At 39.9% G+C, this 26,041-nt stretch overlaps 1 protein-coding gene across 4 annotated transcripts; it reads left to right on the top strand.

Annotated features, from left to right (window-relative positions):
- The first annotated feature begins 822 nt into the window (after window positions 1–822).
- LOC144475221 (otoferlin) lies at window positions 823–25,801 on the top strand. 4 transcript variants are annotated; one of them, XM_078190905.1, is made up of 28 exons: window positions 823–1,144; window positions 1,294–1,446; window positions 4,242–4,300; window positions 6,230–6,418; window positions 6,755–7,026; window positions 7,111–7,441; window positions 8,677–8,853; window positions 8,939–9,001; window positions 10,119–10,203; window positions 13,601–13,944; window positions 14,441–14,751; window positions 15,324–15,567; window positions 15,621–15,857; window positions 16,393–16,701; window positions 16,845–16,997; window positions 17,782–17,982; window positions 18,409–18,660; window positions 19,912–20,297; window positions 20,618–20,982; window positions 21,047–21,229; window positions 21,594–22,338; window positions 22,412–22,582; window positions 22,659–22,828; window positions 23,032–23,350; window positions 23,476–23,674; window positions 23,780–23,998; window positions 24,092–24,192; window positions 24,286–25,801. In XM_078190905.1, the coding sequence occupies exons 2-28, from the start codon at window positions 1,368–1,370 to the stop codon at window positions 24,464–24,466; spliced, it is 6,345 nt and encodes a 2,114-aa protein (XP_078047031.1). In that variant the 5' UTR covers window positions 823–1,144; window positions 1,294–1,367; the 3' UTR covers window positions 24,467–25,801. The 4 variants fall into 4 exon arrangements, 3 of the variants coding, with proteins under 3 accessions (XP_078047031.1, XP_078047039.1, XP_078047021.1); XM_078190913.1 differs by having other exon boundaries at window positions 823–1,446; window positions 18,409–18,657; XM_078190895.1 differs by having other exon boundaries at window positions 823–1,446.
- The last annotated feature ends 240 nt before the right edge of the window (window positions 25,802–26,041 follow it).

Raw genomic sequence — 26,041 nt, 5'->3', positions numbered from 1 at the left:
ATAACGTTCCAAAGAGTGTACGATTGTGTTCGAGAGAGTGTATGATGTTCTTTCATGCAAGAAATGCTTCTACGGTTGAAGCACAAAAGAATTTTTAACTCGCCGGGGAACAAGATATCTCGTTTTCTACTGAAATTACCTCGCCGAAGGGAAACGTGATATCTCGTTTAGAGCTCTGAAGTACAGGCGGCGGGTATATATATTTTACATTAACAAAAGGAAATACTGGATAAAATCGATGCATCAATTATATTCTGATCCTTGGGTATTTGGTTACTGGTTATTGGTTATTAGCTACTGACTATTAATTACTGGTTACTGATTACTACTTATTAGTTACTCATGATTGGTTACTGATGATTGGTTACTAGTTATTGGTTTCTCGTTACTGGTTATTGATTACTGATGGTTGGTTACTAGTTATTATTGGTTTCTCGTTACTGGTTATTGATTACTGATTATTGGTTATTGATCATTGGTTACCGATTACCGGTTACCGCTTACTGGTTATTGGTTACTAGTTACTGGCTGCTAGTTATTGGTTACTGGTTACTGTATTTGCGAAAGAATCGGATGTAGCTACGTCATCGATTGCGCTATGACAAAGCAAACGAATACGGACTCGATGATTCTTTGGGCGAGAGTGATGGAGAGGGCGAGGACGAAACGGATCGCGGCCGTGATGCGTACGGTTCGTGTACACGCGGAAAAACGAGTAGCGCGTGCGCCGAATGTCCTGGATGCTGGCATGGGGTGGACTGGTAGGTCGGGTAGGTCGGGTAGGACGGGTAGGACGGGTGTAGGACAGTCAGGACTCGGGGGTTGTTCGAGATGCGAACGCGGGTCAGTGCGAAGCTGACTATCGTTCGGCTCGCGTACATGCTTTTTCGGTGGCTGATCGCGACAGCAACTTCTCCTTTCGATCATCTCGGCGAGAACATTTTCTCGTGACTCAAACGCTCGCGTCTCGTTTACCGTGGGCTAAATAATCCGTAAACTCGTCGAGAGGAATGAACTTGCTTCGGCTGCCGGTGTCGTTGTCGTTGTCGTTGTTGTTGATATTGGTCCACCTATCGTGATCTTTTACGAGAACGATGCAGAACCGACGGATCGTCGGCCAACAATGACAAAGATGCGAAACGCGGTTAGTAGTGAGACGTGTTCACTGAGGCATCCCAAGTCATTAGCCGTAAACGAACGTTAAATTGCTCGAAATCTTCAATCTGAAAACTCATTGCATTACGGATTACGGACTACAGACTACGGATTACGAATTACGAATTACGGATTAAGGATTGCGGATTAAGGATTGTGGATTACGGAGTACGGATTACGGATTACCAATCGCTGTTTACGGATTACGGAGCATGGCGCTTGTTGTTCTGATAAAGAATTTTCAAGGACTGAAATGTAAAGGGGAGGAAATAGTTAAAATTGATTTCCGAGGTAAGTGTTCTATCAATTAACGCGCATTGATAAATTCGATCCTATTACGATAGTATAAAAACCTTCTATCTATCGGCGATTCCGTTCGAGACTTTGTAGAGAGTGTAATTAAATGCTAACAGTGATTCGTGTTTCTGAAATGCGTGGTTATTTGCGTCTTAATTACCGTTTACGCGGTATGAAATTACCCGTAGAAGTCGTTACGCATATACCAACTGTTATATATTTAAAAAAGAAATAAAAGGAAAAGAAGAGAAAAACAGATTTGGAATTATATTTTATTTCATAGATGTTTATGTACTTGTTGGTTTAAAAAGAAATGTAGATTCTAGAATGAGTTTGCATGGTCGGTAGGTACCCTAGGTGATGGTAACATTCCGACGCAGAGTCTCGCTGAATCATTGTGGAAGCTGGAATCAATTAAGCGATCGACGTGCAAGAAGATTTCCCCTCCGTTACTTATCCTGCACACGTGTAATAGTGGGAAAGCTTTCGCCGCGGAACGCGAGATCCTATCCCGAAGTTGAACTTCCGTATTCCGTACGGACGCATAAAAAAACAAATGTCGAGTTCGATGGAGCGGAAACGCGTCTTTATTATCGTTTGTCCCACATTATCACTCTCGCGTAGTAAATTCGCGATATCGATTAAAATTAACACGTCTATAAATAAAGTGTTGCTATCTGGTATTTCTAAATGGCTATCAGGGCACAAGCTCGCGATATTGTACCTTCTTTCAGGATTGCGCGTAGGCGTGGGCTGCGAATAAAAGTCTACCCACACGCAAATCATTCAGACCTATTTCCCACGCGGTTGAAAAGTTCTCAGCGACACCGTATCGGTTCCAGCATAATCGTATCGTATCGACGAATTTCAATCGTATTTCGAACTGCACGCGCCCGGGCACGAGCGACCCATTCGACATCAAAGAATCGTAAACCCAACGATTACCTTTTTTCTGAACGGCACGATTTACGTGACAGTTTCTGTCGCGCTTATAATGTCGGCGTCGTGCCGAGTGAAACCAACTTTGCGTCATCGCGATTAGAACCGCAAATGTAATCGATATCATAACGTCACAGCGACGTAAATGGAATTAGTTACAATGCACGATTACTTTATATTCGCCCGCGGTCAAATAGCATGTGTATTCGTGGCTGAAACGTCCTCGGGGCAGCCGGTGACCGCGTTGCAATCTAGAATTAGAATAATCTTGCACCTTGCAACCTATACCTTGCATCTTCTTCCTTGTACCTTACACCTTGCACCCTCTACTTTGTAATCCTCACCTTGTTCGTCATCAATAATAAATACAAATCTGTGTAGTCCGACAGAAGATGCAAAACTAAAATCGAATACGTTCGGTCCCGATATTACGAAAAATGTAAATCGTTGCAAATGAAAAAAATCGTTGGTCGAACATAACGTGCGATACTACGGCGGAAATGTCGACAGGTTAAATAGTCACCGTCGCCGTTACCGTTACCGCTGCTACCGCCGTTACCACCACCAGTACCGCAGCCACCATCGTCGCCATTCAGTCAACGTTAATTAACGCGATCGATTGCAGACGCGCTACTTGAAATATTTAACAAACCGTAATTACCGGAATGATTGAATGTACAGTGGTAACGGATTTCGATGGGTTAAATGGATGAATGACCCAGGAGATTAGTGGTTTTCGTTTGGGATCATCCTGTTTATTAGATGTCAATGTAAACCGAATTTAACGGCGAGAGGAAAGAAAACAATAACAACGACGGTTTCTTAGCTAGCGACATCTGCTACATAGCTTTTGTAAACACCGAGGCAACCCAGACTCCGAAGCAAAATCTAAAGTGCGAAAGCTTCGAGCTATTTGTAGTCTGGACTAGATGGATGACTGGGATATAGGTCTATAGACTGTTTATTCAGAGTTTTCCCTGAGGAAATGGTCTTTGCTGAACTTTAAGATTTCGCTCCAAGCAAACACAAAACGAACTAAGAAAAGACGAACCAACACAGGCCATGCCAAACCGAAAGAATTTGATTTTACAGAAAGATCGACAGTTTAGCGATGGTGGCACAGCGGTTACGTGGCACAACGGCGGTGCTGTAAATTGGTTCCCACCTGTCGCTTCGTGTCAAGATACGTTTCTAAAGTAGACATAGATACGTACGTGTGTATCTCGCATCGAGAAAATCGAGATATAGCAATATTATAAGAATTTTTAATTTACACTCTTTAGTAAATTTATTTTTGTTTATTTTAATTTATTTAGCTAATTTACACACACTTTTTCTCTCTTTCTCTCTTTCTAGAGTACATTCTTTAATTAAATTATTAGTTTGTACAATGTTCTGTAATTTAAAGTGTAATTAGCTCGTTTTTAGTTGTAAACAAAGCAATGTAATTAGCCAGATCTTTCCGGAATTGAAAGTTTTACGAATTAAACTCGTATTCGTAGATTCACCTTTAGCTACGAAGTGCAGAGTGTACAGGCTCCAGACGTTAAGATTTCATGATAGTGGGATCGTGCTTACTTGCCCTACTTCGTCGAACCCGTAAACTCGCGTGACACGAACAAGTTAGACGATAGGTTTCTCGCTAAACCCCTTTCAACCTTATCCGAAATTTTCCTCGATTCACTCAATTAAGGTGCTTGCCGCCCGCCTCGTGTATTCGCTCGAGTAAGAATAAATTCGACGATACGATACGATACGATACTATAATATGATATAATATAATAATATATTTCTTATTTTGTTGTCTCACTTTACCATGGTGTAACGCGTTGATAATTATGTGATTGCAGAGGTTCCTCATTATTCGAAATGTCTCGAAGGAAACGGAGACCATATCCCAGTGAACGAAGTAAGTTTTATTGCTCATACATATCCGTATATACCATTTATATATCATATACGTACAGCGTATCTTGATATATGTATACACGTATACATAGAATTTCGTGCAACAAGCTCTCGCCGTGACCCAGTTCTTTCCCCGATTCGAGTGAATCCAACAAAAATAATTTCACGATTTAATGGATTTTACGTCGTACGTGCCGTGTGTGACCCATCTTATCGATGGCAATATCGATATCGATAATGTACATATAGCAGAGTGTCCACGCAGGCTTTTTTGCTGACGATAAATACGCGCGTCGGATAAAAAGTGCCAGAGACAAAAGTAAAATATGACAACGTTCTGGTATGCTGGCAAAAAACTATACCCGTTCTTTCAGTTTCATAACTTCTCTAGCTATTCTTAATTGATGGAATACCCTGCTATATGCTATGCACATTGAAAGTTTCATTGTCGAACGAATGCGGAAATAAATAACGATGCACTCGAGACGTTTATGTTGATACTAAGGTAATACTAAGGTAATCAAAAGCTTTTTATCTGCTTCTGGATTTCAACGAGAAAATTAGATCGTCGGTTAGTGTTGTTGTTATGATTTTATGCCATGGCCAACGAAAGTGTGCGTGACGGTGGGATCGATGGACGAACGACGCGATGAACGACGAACGACAAGCGCTTAACATTGTATCTCGATTAACCGGTTAACATGTATGTACTAACTCGTACGCGTTAACGATTCACTTACTGGGAGCCTATTATTAATCTTTTCGAACACTGTGCTGTGTGGCAAATAAGCTCGACTATTCTCACTTAAGTAACAATGCCAGAAGAAATTGTAACAGAATATTAATCTAAATAGTTTGTTGATTTACGAATGAAATTACTGTTGTCTTTGTCGGGAATGGTATTAATAGCTCTCTAAAAATATATTTTTATAAATTTTGTTATATATATATTTGGAAGAAATCCCTTTGAAATCCTGAACGTCTTTGCTGTGTATTTGTTATCAAATTCTTATTGTTAGTTTTAGGAACATTAAATATTTTCTGAAAGGTGAATCCTTTCGAACTTCTCTGGCTTTCCCTTGTTAGACGTGTAAATAAAGCTCGACTGCGACTCGTAGATAATACGTTGAAAGGACTATTACGTCTTTATTGTATATTGTTCTGTTCCGTAATTTGTTTTCTCGTATATAGGGTGGTCTACGCAATTTGCACAACCAATTTTTCAACCCAAATATTGCGTGATTTAAAAAAGCATAGCACGTAGTGGATTTATTTTTTACTATAATACTATATTTTTGATATCAGAATATGAAAGGATTCTGAGTAAGAATATATTGACCTTTATTAGTTCTAAATCTGATAGCTTTAATCTTGCTTTATTTGTTGAACATATCCTTCACTTTCCACTGACCTGCAGAAATCTGTGATAAAATAGAATATCCAACTTGATATTACGTGAAGGAAATGTTAAACATACAAAGTGAAATTACTCCTTAACTATTAGGTTTAGGGATAATAGAGGTCAATATGTCTTTTACTTGGAATGCGATATTCTTCCATATTTTTCTACAAAAATCTAGTATTATATTAAAGAAAGAAAAATTGACCTTCGAATGTTCGGAATTGATGTAATGAAATAAATAAATTCCTATAAAGGAATGAATGCACCACATACTATGCTCCTTCAAACCGCACAACATTTGTATCGAAAAATTTTAACCTCTAGCTATCCAAGCATAAGGCCCAGATGAACGTGACCGTTCTCTTTCAGTTAGCAATAATCGATAAGATACAGGATACAGAATACGGCCATTCTCACGGTTCCGCCCTTTCTTTGTTCTCTCTTTCCATAGATTTCCTCCGAAGTTAGAACAAAACGGTCGCTAATTTTTCTTTGACTGACCGGTTGTTATCGACGATTTAATTTCAGGCGTTCACTTGGAATTTGGGCAGGCCAGTCGACGAGACGGAAATTCTGCAGTTGACGGTGATATCGCGGAGGGTTTTCAGGAACGAAAAAGCGATTGCAAAGTATGGCCTGGTCCTCCAAACGGTGGTGCGAGAAGGACGAATCGTGGTCACCGATTCTCTGGTAGATCTGAACAATAAACCGCTTCCGGTATGTTCTCGTTTTCGCTAAGGTTTTCTAAGCTCAGCGGTATGCCGAAAGGGAGCTCAACGATTTTCTTTCAAATCAAATTGATAATCTTCTAGAATAGAGACCGTTTGATTATGAATAATCAGAGAGAAATTGATGGAAAAGTCCACGTTGTTCTACGATTGACGATCAAACGAAAATTTTTCTAAAATCGACCAACGTCAATTACAAAATTATTATAACTTGTTCCGCCAATTACGATTGGTATAAATCTGCGATAAGCTCCACGAATTTAGTTGCAGTCGCGCTCGCGATTTCAGGGAAATCTGGCAGATCTGTTTTTGGTATGCGTTCTAGGCTGTAATTTGTTTCGAAATTCGATACAATCCACCGGACGGGAGCTGCAGCTCGTACGCGGTGTCCGAAGCAATGGAGGACGAGCAACAGATGCTGATCGACATCGAGCAAAACATCGCGAACCTCGAAAGGAACTTCGAGCAAGCGAACACCAGTTCCGCCAACGGCAAACGGAGAAGCTCCTGGCAAGCCACCGAGAAGATCTTCAAGAGGGGTTTCTTACAGAAAGGCAACTCCACTTCGACGGCCGAAAAGTCATCCGACCGTAAGAGGTGTGTTGCCGTCGCGTCGTCTTCCATCGATAATTCGGTGGATAAGATTCTTTTTTGCGAAAACTCTCGTTCCGTGTGCGACAGGCATTCGACGCTGAGAAGCATGAGATCGCTTATAAAGCTGGGCAAACAAAGGCCGGCGGCAGCGAGCTCGCGATCTTGCGACAGCGGTTCCGATACCCGCGAATTGATCGATAAAGGGGATTCGAGCTGCGCAACTTCGAACGAACCTTCGCGGACCAACTCGATGACGTCGCTGGAATCGAACACTTCCGATTACGAGAGTCGGATCAACGGAAACGGAGACGGGGACTCCGGTCCGGCGACGATCGTCAGCGCGAGCGTTAACGCGAACACGGCTACGACCGAGTCGCAAGACGCGATCGTTAAAACGACCAGAAGATCGAAGCCGAAGGTGCGTTCGATTTTCTCGCATTAACGAACTCTATGATTGGCGATAGAAGTGATATTGATATTGTGGATGATTAGACTGCTGGTCTTTATGTAAAATCAAAGTTGCCGGACTGAGTTGTAAGAAACAGAAATGGAATTCAAAAATATTTCTTCTCTCAGTAATTCTAGTAAATTGAAAAATATTTTTTCTCTCAGTAATTCTAGTAAATTGAAAATATATAGCAGGGGTTTTCAATATTTTTAATGCGTTTATACTTTGGTATTTTATCTAGCCATTTTTATCATAACTACATAAAGTATGTAGTTTATTGTTGGAGTTTAATCAATTCTATATCTAAGTAACTCTTAGTAGACAGTAAAATTGAGTAAATTCTTTGAGAATGGTGTAACTTTTTTCAAATTGATTTAAATAACATGAATTTTTGTGTACGTGTTAGAGGGACTAGTTCACTACACAATGAATAAATACTCTTTCTTAATTATTTTCTTTATTACTTGGAATAAAAAGAAATGTAGAAAAACTGTCGTTTTCTTCATTTTTTAATGAAGCGAGTCTATAATGAAGATTTAAAAAGCTCTGATTTTCACGATATTTAATTGTCTATAGCTCGTATCCTGGTCAGCTGATTACGACGAAATTTTCAGCATGCATATAAATTACCATGAAGTATCATGTGCATTTTTTAAATTTTCATTATAATCTCAGATAAAAAAGTGAAAAACCGACAGTTTTGTTCATCTTTTTTTTATTCTAAGTAATGGTAAAATTTACTATTGAAAATTTATTATAACATTTACAGAAAAATTCAAATCATTTAGACCAGTTTTAAAAAAGTTACGCTATTTTAAGGTGTTGACTCAATTTTGCTCCCCGCATGGGGATCGTTTTAGTGTCACTTGTCGATATCGAGACTTCTCAAAATGACACCGAACCGATACTGTATTTGATTGAATTCTCTTTGATACTTTCCAAAAGTATCGATACTCGTTTGACATTTTGCTAGTTCTCATTTGTCGGAAAATATTAATGTAGAACGTCGTCAACTTCCGCTCTTATATGGTAGTAGTATCAGTCAAGGATAGTTATTACCGTAAAACAGTCAATCAATCAGATATCGATATTTTAGTGTGTTAGTATTGCAAAGTTATCGATTCCGTATTGATAGGCATCAATGCGGTATCACTTTCAACACTGTCCGTGATCGAGCCGAATTCGTTCGTATTGATCTTTTGCAGACCACCGATACGGGGCAGTCAGCGCTAAAGGCGCAGGATTATCAAGTTTGTGTTACCATCATAGAGGCGAGGCAACTCGCCGGCTTGAACATGGATCCCGTTGTTTGCGTACAAATTGGAGATCAACGAAAGTACACCAGCGTCAAAGAATCCACCAATTGCCCGTACTACAACGAAGTAAGCCTTTTGCAAAGCTCTCCTTCCTAGACATCGCCGCAAATCGATGTTCCGCGGCGCTTTACACTTCCACTTTGATTTTCAGTACTTCGTGTTCGATTTTCATATGCCGCCCGTGATGCTGTTCGACAAAATCATCACGCTCTCGGTATGTTTGGTCCAAACACTTGATCACTTGATTCGAGCGCTTTAGCTTCCGTTTAAACGTTTAAGGGTTTAAAGGTTTAAACGGTGTGACAGGAAATCAATCGCTTCGTTACGCACGTAATAATAGATATAGTGCAGGGAATTTTGGCTAATGTTTGAGAAATATCGCGACGATGATAACCACGCCAGTAAATTGTAACTCGTGCTTCGCTTCGCATAGCAAGCGTTCCTGGTAGCTGTGGGCCGTGAGAGGCACATCAATTTCACAGGAGTTTCCAATAGTTCACGAAATTCAATAGAAATTCATAGAAATTCCTCGATAGTTGCTCGCGCAATCTTCGCATGACCTTCGCGGCCAAATACGTACGTACCTACATACTGTCCGTTGTTCCGAAGAAGTCCGTTGAAAAAAATGTATGACCAATTTCCATCAACCTATCCATGTTAATAACGCCCTCGCAGATGTAGAATTGGCGTGTTTTTTCATAAATTGGGAGAAATGATTACTAATAGAAGTAGGTCGCGGGAGGTGCAAACGGGTTACGTGGTGCTAACCGAAGATGTTAACCATGGGGGAGCGAGACGGTGACGAAAGTCAGGAGACATTGTTTATTTATAATCGGTAGGACTCGGGTCCCTCGTTACTTGTAAATCGGAGCTAATAGAAAGGGATCGCTTCTGCCACTAAGGAAAGCGCGTTTACTCTACTTCTGCGAGGGCGTTAACATGGGTTCACTGACGGGAATTAGTTCTACACTTTCCACAGTGACTTTTTCCAAGCAACGTAGACAGTACCTGCCTACCTATTTATAGTTACTCCCATTAATATTTGTACACCTTTTAAAACGTAATAACTTTTTTTAATACTGGACTAAACGATCTGAATTTTTTAGACGATACAGGAATTAGCCTCTTAAACCGTAACTGTAACGAGTAGCGGAATCCGGTGATCGCGAACGCGTTAAAAGCAAGTGAGATCGAATAGGATAATTACGATATACCAAAGATCGTTATAATTGTAGCGTAGCGCGCAAAAACGATGGAAATGATATTGACGCGTTCGACGTCTTCAGGGATAAACATTCGAACAATAGCGTTAACTTTCTACTGGTATGCAGGTGCAGCAATCGCGGAATCTCTTACGCGCTAATCTAACGCTGGGCAGCTTTAAATTAGACATCGCGACCGTATGGGCACAACCAGGTATTATATTTCAATCGTCCGAAAACGACGTTAAAGACTACTTTCGATCATATGTAACCGATTCCCTTGATCGACACATTCGAAACTCTCATCTCTTATCGAAACCGAGACCAAGACTGAGAACGCGACCAAAAACGAGACCGAAACAAGACCGAGACAAAAACTGTGATTGAGGCTGGATAATAGGTCGATTGCGAGGGATAAGCAACGAAGGAAAATACATGTAATACGTGTCTTCTTTAACCCTCGCAGTATCGACGGCTGAGCGTTCACGCGCAGCCCCATGTTCTGGTCCTTGTATACAAACATTCTGAATTAAAATTTTGTTATTATCATTGTCATCATCATCATCATCATTATTACTACTATTATATCGTACTGTTTTTTACATAGTAACTATTCGTGTCTGCATTTATGTCCTCGCTCTAACTAGCATCATCACGTGTCAAACGATCAAAGCAAGTCTCGAACTCTGGGTCTGGAAAACCTCGGACTTGGTACAGCGAGGGTTAAACGCGATATTAAGTGGTTTTTAAGATGTTTAGTTGGAACGAATGTAAACATTATAATAACTCGCTACGATCATGCTCTTTAAATGTCATAAACTTGAAACCGGTTCATCCTACTGTACGGAAGTGCATTTTTTACGCTTTAGTCGATGGCAAGAATATGTACGCGAATATATAACACGTATATCCCACATTTAGCATTACGTATCTGCGTGTGTGTCGACATTTCATGTTTCTGCGTATTTGTCTTATTTCTTAATCGCGCAACAAAAATGTTAATCCGAAGATAAAGCTTTATTTGTGTACTCAACGCGACGAAGTTACGGCAAAACAAATGCGTCGCATTTCTTACGGTGTTCTATTTTTAATTTTAACGCGCGTTTTTATAACTCGATAAAATCGTCCTGGAATTGCAACTGTCGTTGACAAACGTTCCGTGAAGGTTCATAGCTTGGAATACCATGTCGCCTGGAATACAGTTTACGATTTATCATTCATCATTTACCATTCACCATTCACCATTTACCATTTATCATTTATCATTTACGATTTCCGACTTACGATGTCGAGATGTAAGTCTATGGGAGAAAATGACAATGAAGCAATCGACCAAGTTGAGATTTTCGCCGAATAATCGATTGCCGTTTCCGCGTTACAATTTTCATTGTTATCTTGTTCGTATGTGACAAACACCTAACACCTACAATACGTATCATTCCACAGCATGTCGACTACGATCTTTTTGTACGCACATCGCTTATCGTTCTCGAGTCATGCCGCTTCTGTTGCACGTAATCGGAAGACGACCACCTTTGTCTTCCGACAAGAAAAAGTTACCTTCCTTTTTACAGCGGCTGTTATTCTTGTAGTAGAACCATGACATTCATGAAACCGTACACGTAACGAGAAGAGTTACTGTACTACGGAGCACCTCGTCGGCAAAGTCGCAACGACGCATCGGTCAAGTCCCACCGCGTTGCGTTGTGACGTCAAAATGGAATTCATACATTACTCGTGTCGAATGTACATAAGAGGCTTTACCATTGCTTTCAGAGTATGGGTGCATTCAACTATTGCATACTTACATAGGTGCGCCATTGAAGATTGACCAACGCGATAAGAGAAGTGCACATATGTGTACTGAAACTAGCAAAAATTATATTACATACGGTAGTGTATGGGCTATTCTGCGCCAAGCGATCAATCGTTGTTAACAGAACGCAATGTGCAAATGAAAATCCCCTGTCGTAATTTATTCTAATCAGTCTATTTATACGGGGCGACACATTCCTATATAAAAAAAATATGTACAAGATCAGGGTAGATTAACTTTTCTCCAATAACGCGATTGTAATGACGGGGACGTACTTCCTTACCTCCTTAACTCTTTTTATCCCTTAATCTCTTAATCTTTTATTAATTCTACTAGATATACTACTTCTTGCAAGCTAATAACTATACTGCGGCTTTTACTCATTTATGACAAAATCGTGTAGCTGAAATGTATAACTGAACGCGTAAGAAAAGTTTAATAGTACAGTCACACTATTTACTGTTTACTATAACAATTATGCGGAACAATTTATTTTCGTTTCATTTCTGTTCTCCGCAATCGGTTTAGAAAATTTTTATTCTGCATAAAGATTCGCAGTCTTGTAACTAATAATATACAGTGAGAAGCAAAAGTGACCACACGTCTTTTATAACTTTATAACTTTTTCAAAACTGATCTAAATGATTCGAGTTTTTTTTATAAATGTTAAAAGACCTAGTTTACTGTACAATAACAAAAATAATTTTTCTTTAATTTTGCTACTATTTGGAATAAAAAAAAATATAAAAAGATCCTCGTTTCTTATCTGAGCTTGTAATAAAAATTTAAAAGTGAACTAGTTCCTCTAACATTTAAAAAAAATTCTACAGCTTTAAAAGGTGTACAGTTGCTTCTGCTCCTTACTATACAGAATGAAAATAATAAAGAACACTTGACATGTTTCCCGGCGCAAAGCACGCATACTCTCTCGAATCAAACGGGATATGTTTCGTCGAATAATGGAGTCACAAGCAATTGGCTCATCGTTATTGAGAGGTTAATTTCAAATTGCAATCACCAACTCATAAAGAAGGATCGTTAATTAATTATCATATGTTTAGTAATAGTTGATGCTCCGATATGAAAATTACTCTCATTGCGGTTACTTTGGAATTAAAAAGTGAAATATTAAATATCCTTTTGACGTATTCAATTAATTAAACGGTCGTTTAATTTTCTAGTTGCTAATATACTATGCGAATTATACTATTTAGTTGTCTTGTTCGAATTGTGATTTCTTAACCCTTTCGCTACGGAGCGCATTATTGAGTAGTTGACACTGGGGTACGGAATGCTACAAAGTAGAAGTCGTTTCTTGTTCTCTAAATTTTACAATGACATCTATTATATTTAGTAATATCATTTTGCTTTCTATAATATAAAAGTTTGTAATCATAATTTATTTTTTTAAATATTATAGTCAACTGTTTGTTGATTAACAAAAGTTATGAACGTATATATACGCTCTTCATATTTAAATGGTCATTCTTCAAGGGCGTATACGCCCGTCGCAGCGAAAGGGTTAAGAATCGTTCAACTTTCAACCTACGGTTACTGATCGATCGCTCGGCGGCCAACGAAGATCGCAACAAGTGGAATGGAATAGCCCTTATTGTAACGAATGGTCGGATAGAGTGGGTCACTGTCCTCGCACGCTCGCACATCATGCTGCATTCTACGGTGTTTCCAAAATCTTACTCCGCTTCGATTTTTCTGGCTCTTTCTCTTCGTTGTTATTGATCGTCGATCGTTCGTCGTGCGTTCCTGACGTCTAACGAGAAACGTTCCCCGATAGATCATCAATTTTATCACAAATGGGCGCTGCTCACGGATCCGGACGACGTGGCTGGAGGACCGAAGGGTTACCTGAAGTGCGACGTGAGCGTGATCGGGAAGGGCGACACGGTCAAAGTTCCTCCGAAGAGCGAGAAAGACGAGGACGACATCGAGGGGAATCTGTTGCTTCCGGATGGTGTGCCGATCGAGAGGCAAAGGGCTAAGTTCATCGTGAAGGTCTACAGAGCCGACGGACTCCCGAAAATGAACAGCAGCATCATGGCGAACGTCAAGAAAGCTTTCACAGGCGAGATCAAGGATCTCGTGGACCCTTATGTGCAAGTTTCCTTCGCTGGATTAACGGTATTCGTCGATTTCAATTCGTACCGTCTCCCATTTTTCGCTCATTCACACGTCTATATATTTTTTTTATTCATTCATTCATTTATTTATTATATGAACAAGGACTCATTAGACAACAAAGTTTACGAGAAAAAAAAGAAATGTAATCTATCATAATCACCTGTAAAATATACATCGTGTCCCAAAAATCCACTCGCAATCGCGAAGTAAGGGGTTCCTAAAGCCGTTTCAAGCGACTTTTTCCTTTGCGCAAATGCAATTTGCGGCTTTGTTTACGAGGTATTAACGAAAAACAGTGATCAATCAGAGCTTCGTTCGGCTGGCGCGAGACGGCTGAGCCAACGAGCGGACAAAGCCTAGTTTCGTCTCTTATTGGTTACTGTTTTTCGTTAATAATTCGTTAACGTCGTCTCGAAGAATATTTTTGCAAAGGAAAAAGTTGCTTCAATTATTAAAATTAACGAAATTGTAGAATTATATTTGTCGCTTAATTCAGGGCAAGACGAGCGTCAAGAGGCACAGTTACACGCCGGTCTGGAATGAACAGATCGTTTTCACGGAAATGTTTCCGCCGCTCTGTCAGAGAATTAAAATTCAGCTGTGCGACAATGATCCGGTTCACGCGACTGTGATCGGAACACATTTCGTCGATTTGAAGCAAATCAGCAACGACGGCGAACGAGGATTCTTGCCCACGTTCGGTCCGGCTTTCATCCACTTTTATGGAAGCATAAGGGACTACAGTCTCATAGACGAACATTCCACGCTGAACGCGGGACTGGGGGAAGGCATTTCGTACAGAGCTAGGTCACTGTTTTCTTCTCTTGCTTTCTTTCCGTTTCTCTCCATTTCAGTAACGCAGTAATTCTATCGGAAAATGAATGGATGTAGCCAGAGCTCGGGAATATTTACAGTGAAATTATTTGAAGCAATATTTTCAGTAATAAATTCTTCGCAATACGAGTAAGATATCATTTCAAAACATAAATTTCGATAAATGTAATATGAATTGAAATGTAATATGAAGCATGAAATAAAAATTTTATTTCGATAATGTAAAACGTAAAATAACATAGTTTATTTTAACAACATAAATATGATTCTTAATCTGAAAATAAATCGTGAAAATGATCAACGAGACGTACTTCGTTCGTTTCAGGTTACCGAAATAATTATATGCCATGGCGCAAAGATATGATATTCCTCAAATAAAATATTATTTACAATATTTCGGACAAATACAATATTATATTTCCAAAAGTACATGCTGGATCGAGAATAAAATGTCCCCTTTCTATTTGCCGTTTAAAATACTGTTTTATCTAGCTCAGCATACAGCTGACTTTTTTTTCTAAGTTCCATCGTTCTGTTGTATGCAGGTTATTGATAGCAATTAGGACAGAAATCAGCGACAACGTCGACATGGCTCCGTCGGAGGTCGAGCTAGAACCCGCCGTGCCAATTAACGAGTCTGCTTACGCCAGGAACGAGGAGTTCTTTCTGTTTGCGACCATCATGGATGCTACGATGATCGACAGGAAGCTCGGCGACAAACCGATGTACTTTGAAATATCGGTAGGGAACGCGGGAAACTCCTTGGACGGTCACAACGAAAGTTCAAAGGTAAAGTTGTACGTGTTCGTCGCTTTTGACGCTCCAGTCTTTTTTAATCTCAGATGTACGAGATGGGTTCGAAGACTGGCACGGTCGGAGATCAAGAAGAACTGTTGGAAGTGTTGAGCGGATCCTGGCAGAGCACCACGCCGCCCAGCAAACCGATGACGCACGACAAAATTTATTATTTCATACCGTACTGGGACGACAAACCCTGCCTCCACGTTCGAAGCATTTGGCCGGACTACAGACGCAGAATGTACAATAGCAATATAATCAATAAAATCGCGGACAAGTTGGTAAGTGGAAAAAATGTATGAATTTCTTAACGGGTCCCTTGATTCTCCAGCATTATTAAAGAAGTTCCGTCTGAACGCTACAATATTTCATTTCAGATAAAATCTCAGAGTCGTTTATTTCGAAAGTAGCCTAAGTCCGGTTATTTCAAAATCAGGATATTCAAGCAACTTGCGTTTAAATAAACTTAGAAATATAAGGAACCGATAACATAGCAGTATAATTCTTTTTGTGTATCCAAGGGTTAGCGCGTTCTAAAAGTTTTGCTGAAATTAAATTATTTATAACGTAGAAATGCCGATACTAAAATAGCTAGATCGACGTCTTTAGAAAATGTATTTATGTCAATGAATTTATCATTTTCATGAAAATGAATTTATCATATTAATTCAAGTAATTGCGGTTATCTAATTATACCTTTTTTTATGATTTTATAATTAATGTATAACTTACCGTATATATTCAATGAATAAATAAAAGGAAAAGAACGCGATTCGTCGCGATCTTATCATAATCTAATCGGTTCTGTTCCTTTAGGAGGAAGGACTGTCGGAAGCCCAAGCGCACGCTGACGACTCTTCGAGCGAGAAGACGTTGAAGTCGACGCTCGAGGAATTGAGCAGCAACTGCAATCGATACGTCAGCATCAACAAGTCAAGTCTCACTGGACCGGGAGTCGGGAAAACGAAGCTCGACAAAGAGAGGATGAAACTGTGTCAAAGGGAATTGGAAAACATAGGAGTCCTGTCGAGGAACCTCAAAGCGGTGATCACGAGGAGCAGCTTCAAAGAGAGATTGAAAACTGCTCAAGGCTACTTACAGAAGTTGAAGTTTCTTATCGAAGACGTAAGTGGTTCGTCTCGAATCGTGGAAACGGCTCTCGGTGTCTCTGATTCGTTTTGAATCGAAGATACCACCCGCAGAATCAAATGTTCAACCTAATGCTCCACGTTGCGCGTTGGTTCAAAGAGAGTTCTCTGTATTCGCAGCCACAAGATTCGTTGCCAGACGTGTTCATTTGGGTGATTAGCGGTGGGCGACGTGTCGCCTACCACAGAATACCTGTAAGAGATCTAATTTACTCGATCGTGGACGAGGAGTGCGGCAAATATTGCGGCAAAGTACAAACGATGTTTCTCAAGGTACGCATTGCACCTCATCTACAGTTTGCTTCCATTAATATCCGGATACTTTTTAAAACACGATATCCATTTTTAAAAGCGGACTGAACGATTTGAACTTTTTAATTTATATTTCAGAGGAATTAGTGTACTAGACAATGGCTAAATTATTTTGTTACAATTTTGTTATTACTCGCCATGACAGAATAAGAAATTCTCGTTTTTAAAAGTTTTCTTCTATTTTCTCTGTGGGTGGTAGGAGAGAAATGAGTGTACTCGTTCGTTGGAGATCTTTTATTCGTCGTGTCGGTTCGGCGGTCGACGTACGTATGAGTCTCGGTCCCAGGCCTTCTCGCGGGCCCTGGTCGCTCGCTGTTCGGCCGTTCGGGGAAATGGCAATCGATATCATTTTCCCCGAACGGCCGCTGGCTACATTGTCCAGATGAAAGGCACCGTCGGCGACAAAGTCGGGTCCGCGGTTTCCGTTGCCTGTTTGATGTGCCGCCACATTCTCAATGTAATGAAATTTTTAAAATACGTATCAGTTACCGAGATTTGCAAAATACATCTTTTAAATGTTATTTATAGGCTCATATAAAAATGGTAAAAAATGAGTCTTTTGTTTTCTTTAGTAATTCTAAGCGATAGAAAAATTACCAAAATTCACTGGTCCTTCCATCATCTAAGCAATTATTATTACATTTCAAAAGGTAGCCGAATGTTAATGGGAGTATACTAACCGCGATGTTTCGCGGGATACCGACTCAAATCCGATTCAACGATCTAAACCGTGATATTTCGATAGCTTCCAGGGAAGAAAAGATTCGGACCATCGGGCTGGGCGATTCAAACGAAACTACAGATCTACGTGTGGTTGGGCATATTAAAGCACAGGAAGTATTTCATTCAGGGGTTGCCGAAAGGCTACGAATTTGGCCACGAACTACGAAATATTGATAGGCAACGGGCATTGCCACCGATCGTTATACATTACGTCGAAAAACACGTGAGTGTCTCCTAACCAATGCCAGGCTGAAATCAATCAATGTGCCTACCCTTCTAACAATTCTTTCGTACAACACATACGTAATACATGTACATATATGTATACACTTGTAGCGATAGTAACAAAACGGATCTGAATGGATTTATATGGATTTACGCAGATCTATAGGGATCTATAAGGATCCATGCTGGTTTCGTATGCATGATTTTGTCTAGAATCTCGGTTACAGTATGAGATACACATACAGATAGAGATACAGGTACAGGTACAGGTACAGATACATATACACGTACAGATACATATACATATACAGATACATCGCGACATTCTTAGGCTACAATAGAGTTATAGACTATAGTCGTATGTAGAAATTATTATCACGCATAGATTATGAACTACTAAAATCTTGCTATAATTATTGAGTAGAAATTCCAGTTGCGAGCGCATATGTATCAAGCCCGATCTTTGATCGGTAGCGACGCGTCCGGTCTTTCGGATCCATTCGCGCGAGTAATATGCGGCGAATTTTGCAAATGTACGCAAGTCATCGATGAAACTCTCAGCCCTACGTGGGACGAGCTTCTCCTATTCGATGAAATTTTGATCTACGGAACCGGAGAAGAGATCAAGAAGGATCCGCCGTCTATCGTCATTGAAATCTTCGATCAGGACAAAGTGGTGAGTTCTTGAAGAAACAGCACGTTATCTTTCTCCTTCACTTCTGTTTAAACGACCCCTTGAAAATTTAATCCCAGAAATTTCATAGCAACAGGCGATATGCTATCGTATTTCTTACGTTGTTTTCTGATTGTTTCTTACAGAGTGATTTTCTAACTATGGGCATACCTACATACTACGCGAGGGCTCTGCTTTAAACCGTCGATATTTGCGACCGACGCATGACGTGCTACATGCGACGACATATGACTGTATATGACGCTATATGGTGACATATAACATACGACGTCATCCGACAATATACGACGACATACAACGATATACGATGACATAAGATAACAATACGACATTCGACAAACGCAGGGTTGGGAAAAGATAGTAAATATGAAATGGTAAATAAAATATAAATATTTTTATTTTCTCATAAGTGTAGTTAAATATAGAGGTAGTCTTGCGTAATAAATTATTTTCTGCGCAAATAACTGTATGCATTATAAAAGAGGAATTTATATAAGTTACTGATTTACTTAGCTTTAAACGGAATGTACTTTTCATACATATTATTTTTCAATGAATTTCATTGAGATGTTAATATTATTATGATAGATTACTCAAATAGAAAATAGCGAGTGACAATAACAAAATACGTTTAGTTTAAAAATTTGTGTATCTTATTTTTAGTTCATTATGTTCTATATTTGAATCCAAGTGTAAGCAGTGAATAGTATTTTCTCATGCCTTAAACATTTAACGAAATAGTATTTACTTATGCAAATATTTCAAGTTCTACTATTTTATATCAAATTATTTCAAATTTTCCCAATCCTGGACACGCGACATACGACATACGATATTCGTACAGCATCGGACGACACAATTTCTCATTCGACTACTCGCTACAACACTCGACCCTCGTACGTAGCATCCGTACACAACTGTAAAAGTATACAAGTATACGAGTATGCAGAAAAACACGCTTCCACGATTCAGCGAAACGGGTGTAGTTAGCATGACGGGTTCGTCGGGTAAAAGATAAGTAAAAAGATCGATGGATTACGGCTTACAAATTACAAAAGCCGACACTCACATATAGTACTCCTGCACTCGATCACAGCAAAGGAAAAAAAAAGAAAACGAATCGAAGGATTCAAACGCACTTTTGTTTCGTCACTGTTCACTTAATGGAAAGTTCATGGGTAATTTGTTGAAACTTCGTGGGAAATTTCAAGGGAGAACGCGTGTTGGTTCCAGGGAAAATCAGAGTACATAGGACGAGCGGTAGCGAGGCCTCACGTGAAACTCGCGTTCGAGATTTACGCGCCACCAGAGTTTCCCCCGTCTTTGGAATGGCACGACGTCACCAGGGGTGCAGCCAGAGCCGGAGAATTACTCGCTGTCTTTGAATTGCTCGAACATCCTTCGACGAAAGATTACGGGTTTCCGACCTTACCGGATCCGAAGGAAAGAGGAACAGGTCAAATGCGTGCTAACGTTGCAGTCACTGCTACAACCACTGCAGCTTCTTCTACTGCTACGTCTACTGCTGCTGCTACGACTGTTGCTGCTAACATTGGTCAAGATCAAGGCCCTATTCTTCCGGTACCCGTCGGCATAAGGCCGACTCTCGCGAAATATCGGTAAACCCAGAAAATTGTTGCGACAAAAAAGCTCGCTTTTTAGCGTGACCTTCAAATCACCGACAATTATTTTTATGTATACCACTTTAAAAATATCTGTTATTATCCTCTTCTTAAATGCCTCTTTGATCACCGATTTTATCTTCCCGTTTGTATTGTCTATTCTATCTTCTCTTTTCTTTGTTCCTTATTTCTTTTAATTTGCAACCTATGGGACTAAATAAAATACTTTTGTAATAGAGGGACTTGTTCTCGTTGATCAGATACATATTATTATTATTTCCATGTGATGAATTTAGAGGGTTTCTGCTTTGTTCTAGGATCGAGGTATTATTCTGGGGCCTGAGAGATTTGAAAAGGATACACCTGCTGACTGTGGACAAACCCCGCGTGGATGTGGAATGCGCCGGGCATATCCTCTACTCATCTGTTATAGCGAACGCCAAGAAGAATCCGAATTTTGGAACGCCGGTCAAGTTTATGGAACTAGAATTACCGGAACAGGAGCTTTATCGGCCACCGTTGACTATCAGGGCAGTCGATTGTCGAAGTTTCGGCAGGTACACGCTGGTCGGCACGCACACGATCAACTCGATTCACAAGTACATGTATTGTCCGCTGACGAAGAGAGCGAGGGAGGCTGAAGATAGAAAAAAGAATTTGTATCAGCTGCAGCAATATACAGGTGGGAGGATGGTCCGAAATATTGTCCGAATTCTCTGTACAATTTATCTCGTTTGTCCGAACAGGTTTCGACACATCGAAAACAAAATTACAACAGACGTCCTTGTTGGAGTCACTGGCCGATCTCGAATTCGTTTGCGGTGACACGACCATCGTTTTGGGATTGGAGCAAGACTGGCCCACCAAAAGGGAGAAAACCGAACAAAATATAAGGAAAAAGCACAGTTTAGTTTACGATGGAAGTACAGGTGAGTCACAGCGAGTACAGTGGGTGAGCGAGTAAGCATGACACTGTCGTAGGAAGAGTTGTGCAGGATTGCAATTGAATTACATCAGGGATTAGAATAACAAAGTAACTCAAATATATTTTAAACACATCGAATTAAATTTCTTTGTAATTCAATTACTTTGTAATACAATTACATAGTTATTTAATTATTTTGCAATTCGATCACATTGTTATTCGTAATGCTATTGAAATTGAATTAAATTACAAAGTAATTTCATTAATTCAATTACGTAATTGGATTACAATATAACTGAATTAGCACAACTCTGATCGTAGGTAGCGTGAAAAGTATCGAAGTAGTAAACTCAACTCGAACCTCGTAGGGGATTTCGACGCTTCGTTCGAAGACGGTGACGGCTGTCAGGATTGGTGGACGAAGTATTTCGCCTCCGTGGAAGTTATGATCGAAGAGAACAAGGAACTCCGTAAAGAGAAAACAATATTTCAAGCGCCGTTGAACGGCACGGTTCCAGTGTACTTGGAGGAGAACTATAATCAACCTCAGGGGAACGTCTCGGGGGAGAAGAGTCCGAGCGGAATTGGCAGCTCGAAGAAGCTTTTCGGAATGAAATCAGGTGCGAACGCGGCAAGATTCGCGTCGAAGCTTAGCCCAAAGCACACTTCCTCCCGAAGTCGGTTCCCGCGAACCGCTCTCTTGAAAATCTATCCGAACGAATTGGAAGCTCAGCCGGAATTCGAACAGTTCAAGGAATGGCTGCATACATTCGAGCTGTACCGCGGCAAGAAAACCGGAGACGAGCCCGAAGACGAGTCTAGGATCGTTGGGAGCTTCAAAGGCGCCCTAAAGGTTTACAAGTGGCCGCTTCCTAAAGATCTCATAGATCATACGATCATGGGCTTCGACCCGCAATACGGTTTCTTTCAAGGTGTACCGTCGAACGAACCGATTCACGTACTAGTACGAGTGTACATCGTGAAAGCGAACGACCTCCACCCCTGCGACTTGAACGGTAAGGCGGATCCCTACGTAGTCTTGCATTTAGGCAACAAGAGGATCAGCGACAAGGAAAATTATGTGTCGAAGCAGCTCAACCCTGTTTTCGGCAAGTACGTATACGTAAGCTCATAACTATTTGTTATTTATTTATTTATTTATTTATTTATTTAATCCATTTCTAAGGTGTTTCGAAATAGAAGCGACCTTCCCCCAGGATTCGTTATTAACCATTCAAGTGTTGGACTGGGACCTGGTTGGTGCGGACGACATGATCGGTGAGACAAAAATCGATTTGGAAAATAGGTTCTACAGCAGGCATCGAGCCACCTGCGGCCTACCGAAGCGATACGACGAGTGAGTAGAGTTTGGATTTTCATTTCGTTGCGATACATTTCTTTCACAGATTTCCTCGAATCATGACACGTTCCAGGTCTGGATATAACAAGTGGAGGGATGCAACGAAGCCGACACAAATTTTGTCCAAGCTGTGCAAAGATGGGAAAATCGATGGTCCCATGTATTCTCACGGCCGAGTATCGATAGGCAGGAAAACCTTTTCTTTGGCAAATGAAGAAATGGAACATTACGTTCATTCGAAAGGTGACGATGACTGAAAGGCTGCGTTCTCTAAAAATAACAACAAAAACAAAATATTACTATCAGTAGAAAATAAGCAAGATCTCATTCTTCTAGGACTTAGTCTTATTCTATTATTCTAATATCCTTACATTTTAATATACTGATATTCTATTTAGGAACATGACTCGTTCACTTACTTCTTCAGCTGCTTATATTCCTTCTAGGAATCGAAGAACATCTCGCGTTGGCGGTCCTTCATCAGTGGCACGCTTTTCCAAGAATCGGTTGTAGCTTAGTGCCCGAACACGTCGAAACGCGACCCCTCTATAACCCCGAGAAACCTGGTATCGAACAGGGAAAGCTGGAGATGTGGGTCGATATGTTTCCCATGGACATGCCATCCCCTGGACCGTCTATCGACATATCGCCGAGAAAACCAAAAAGTTACGAGCTCAGAATCGTCATTTGGAACACTGACGACGTCGTGTTAGAAGACGACGCGTTCTTTACCGGCGAAAAGATGAGCGACATTTACGTGAAGGGGTACTATGCGTTTCTCTTTGCTTTCGTTTTCTTTCGCTTCGTCTTACTTCGGTGGAATTCGGTGCGAATCGGTTTTAACAACGATACGTTTGCATCAGCTAATTATACAACCGTGGTTTCGATAGATGGCTAAAAGGACCGGAGGACTGCCAAGCAACCGATATTCATTATCGATCCTTGACCGGAGAAGGGAATTTCAATTGGCGATTTATATATCCATTCGATTATCTCGTGGCAGAAGAGAAGATCGTTATCAATCGAAAGGAGAGTTTGTTCAGTTGGGACGAAACTGAATGCAAAATTCCAGCCCGGTTAGAGTTACAGGTAAATGACAATACCAACTGTAGTGGACGTAATAATCCCGCATGGTCGCGAAAACGAGGACCGACTACCACGGTATTTTACGATTTCGTGGTTTTGTTTAAATAGGTATGGGATGCAGATCATTTCTCAGCCGACGATTTTCTAGGGGCTATCACCCTCGACTTGAACAGATTTCCCCGTGGCGCAAAAAACAGTAAGCTTTGCACTTTAAGTATGCTGAAGACCGACGGAACCGTACCGACCGTAAACATTTTCAAGCAAAAGAGAATCAAAGGCTGGTGGCCGTTTTATGTGAAAAAGGAAAACGAAAATATGGAATTAACGGTATGGACATATTCAATTTCTGTGAGAAATAACATGAGATTTCACATTATTCGCCGTCAATGACGAATATTCTCTATCACGAATGTTCCACAGGGAAAGGTGGAAGCAGAGATTCATTTGCTGACCAAAGAGGAAGCTGAACAAAATCCTGCTGGTTTCGGCAGAAATGAACCAGATCCACTCGATAAACCAAAGTAAGTTTCTCCGATAAATCGAACAACTTCATCGTTGGTAAAGTATAATAGCGCTTATCCAATATGTATATCGAAATCTATTGCCTGTTCCAGCCGCCCCGACGCATCATTCATGTGGTTCTTAAATCCCCTCAAGTCTATCAAATACATCGTCTGGCACAACTACAAGTGGGCAATTTTAAAAAGTATTGTCATCATCGGAATAGTGATACTCTTATTATTGTTCTTTTACGCGATACCTGGTTATTCTGTAAAAAAGTTATTAGGAGCTTAAATCGGTGACAATACGCTGCATACATTATACGTGTACACTCTATGTTAGTCGTATACGTTGAACTGTAAAATATTTAAAACATTGGAAACGATATTTTATTATACTGAAGAGAGAGAAAGGGAGATAGAGAGAGAGAGAGAGAGAGAAAAGTCACATATTTTAAATAATAACAATCATATCGTCAGGATTTGTTACACGTAACGTACAGTAGAGTTTCGATTATCCGGCACCCGTTTCCATAGATTACAATCGTTTACAGATGATATTTTCAAGTAAAGCGGTGAAACGGAAACGTCTGTCGCTATCAATATACATATTATATTAAGAGCTCGACATTATAAGTCGTTTTTAAAAACGTGAGAGTAAGGGTAAATCTTAAAATACATTTACCTGATTCTGCTTCCTCTACGTCGTAGAATATACTAGTATTGGTATTCTAATGTTGTTGGCAAAACCTAAACTGAACCATTAGACATAAACTCGCCTTATTTTCATTGCAGTGATAACAAAGAAGAAAATAGAAGCGTAGTCAATTATATGACACCACTATTTCCTCTTTTAATATTACTTCGATTAAAATGTTATACTAATCGAGACGTATTTGGCTACAAATCTTGAACTATTCGTGGCGGTACTGCGCATCGATCAGCTCTCATTTTTAGGAAAATGTCTAGTTATGGTTTTCTTCAAAAACAATTTTCTTCTATTATTATTGAAATGACTTTAAACTATTATGGACCACGAAACACTATCATCGCATAGCGGTAAACGTCGTTTAAGAAGAATTTATGTATAGAACATTGGATGAATTCTAGCAATTTTAAATTTCAACAAATAATGTGAGGGCACAAGAATGTTCAGGGGAATTTTCTGCACCGATTTTACGCTGTGAAAGCCTATCTAATCGCGAGAATATAGAGAAAATTGAATATTTGTTATAGCTACCAGAGACTTAGGATCTGTACAGAATTATAGACTTTTCTATCTAGGGTTTAGTGGGTCCTACGTAGAGATGTCAATATAGGACCGATCCTTGAAAAGTCGATCTTTTACGAACATTCCTAATTCTAAGACCCCCGTTCCATTTCGGTGTTGCACTCAGCGTTCGTGAATTTAGGATTATTAGCAAAAAGCGAATATTCTATATACTTTATTTCTACTACGAGTGCTACGAGAGTTTTTAGTTTCCTTATGATTGAAAAATACATGAATTAGAAATTTCAACATTTTTAACAATTTAATATGTAAAAACTAGAAAAGGACTTTTAAAGATATCAACGAATACCCATATCATTGTTTAATAAAAGTATTTCAAATAAAACATTTTGTAGCGTAGAGTCTGTTTTTACATCTCAATAACTCCGACATCACAAACTCGGGATTCGTATGGATCTTATTTCTTATTATGACTATAGAGAGTAGATATTTCTCGTTGCTAAGATCGTAAGATCCAACGTAGGCTCTAAACTTTTAAAAATTGAAAGTAGCGCCATTTGCAACAAGTAACGCTTCTTGTGTCCGTACAGCGCTAATTAGTAAACGGTAAAACACTGAAACTGCTATTCAAAACAGAAC

Source organism: Augochlora pura, chromosome 2, assembly GCF_028453695.1.
Source record: "Augochlora pura isolate Apur16 chromosome 2, APUR_v2.2.1, whole genome shotgun sequence".
NCBI classification, from domain to species: Eukaryota; Metazoa; Arthropoda; class Insecta; order Hymenoptera; family Halictidae; genus Augochlora; species Augochlora pura.
Note: the sequence above shows the minus strand (reverse complement) of the source record. Positions and strands in the feature narration are given on the sequence as shown.

Coding starts and splice junctions, on each gene's coding strand:
- LOC144475221 (XM_078190905.1), top strand. CDS start 1,368: ATGGCGCTTGTTGTTCTGATAAAGAATTTTCAAGGACTGAAATGTAAA. Junction 7,442..8,676: donor CCAGAAGATCGAAGCCGAAG/GTGCGTTCGATT, acceptor GATCTTTTGCAG/ACCACCGATACGGGGCAGTC. Junction 22,339..22,411: donor CTCAACCCTGTTTTCGGCAA/GTACGTATACGT, acceptor TCCATTTCTAAG/GTGTTTCGAAATAGAAGCGA.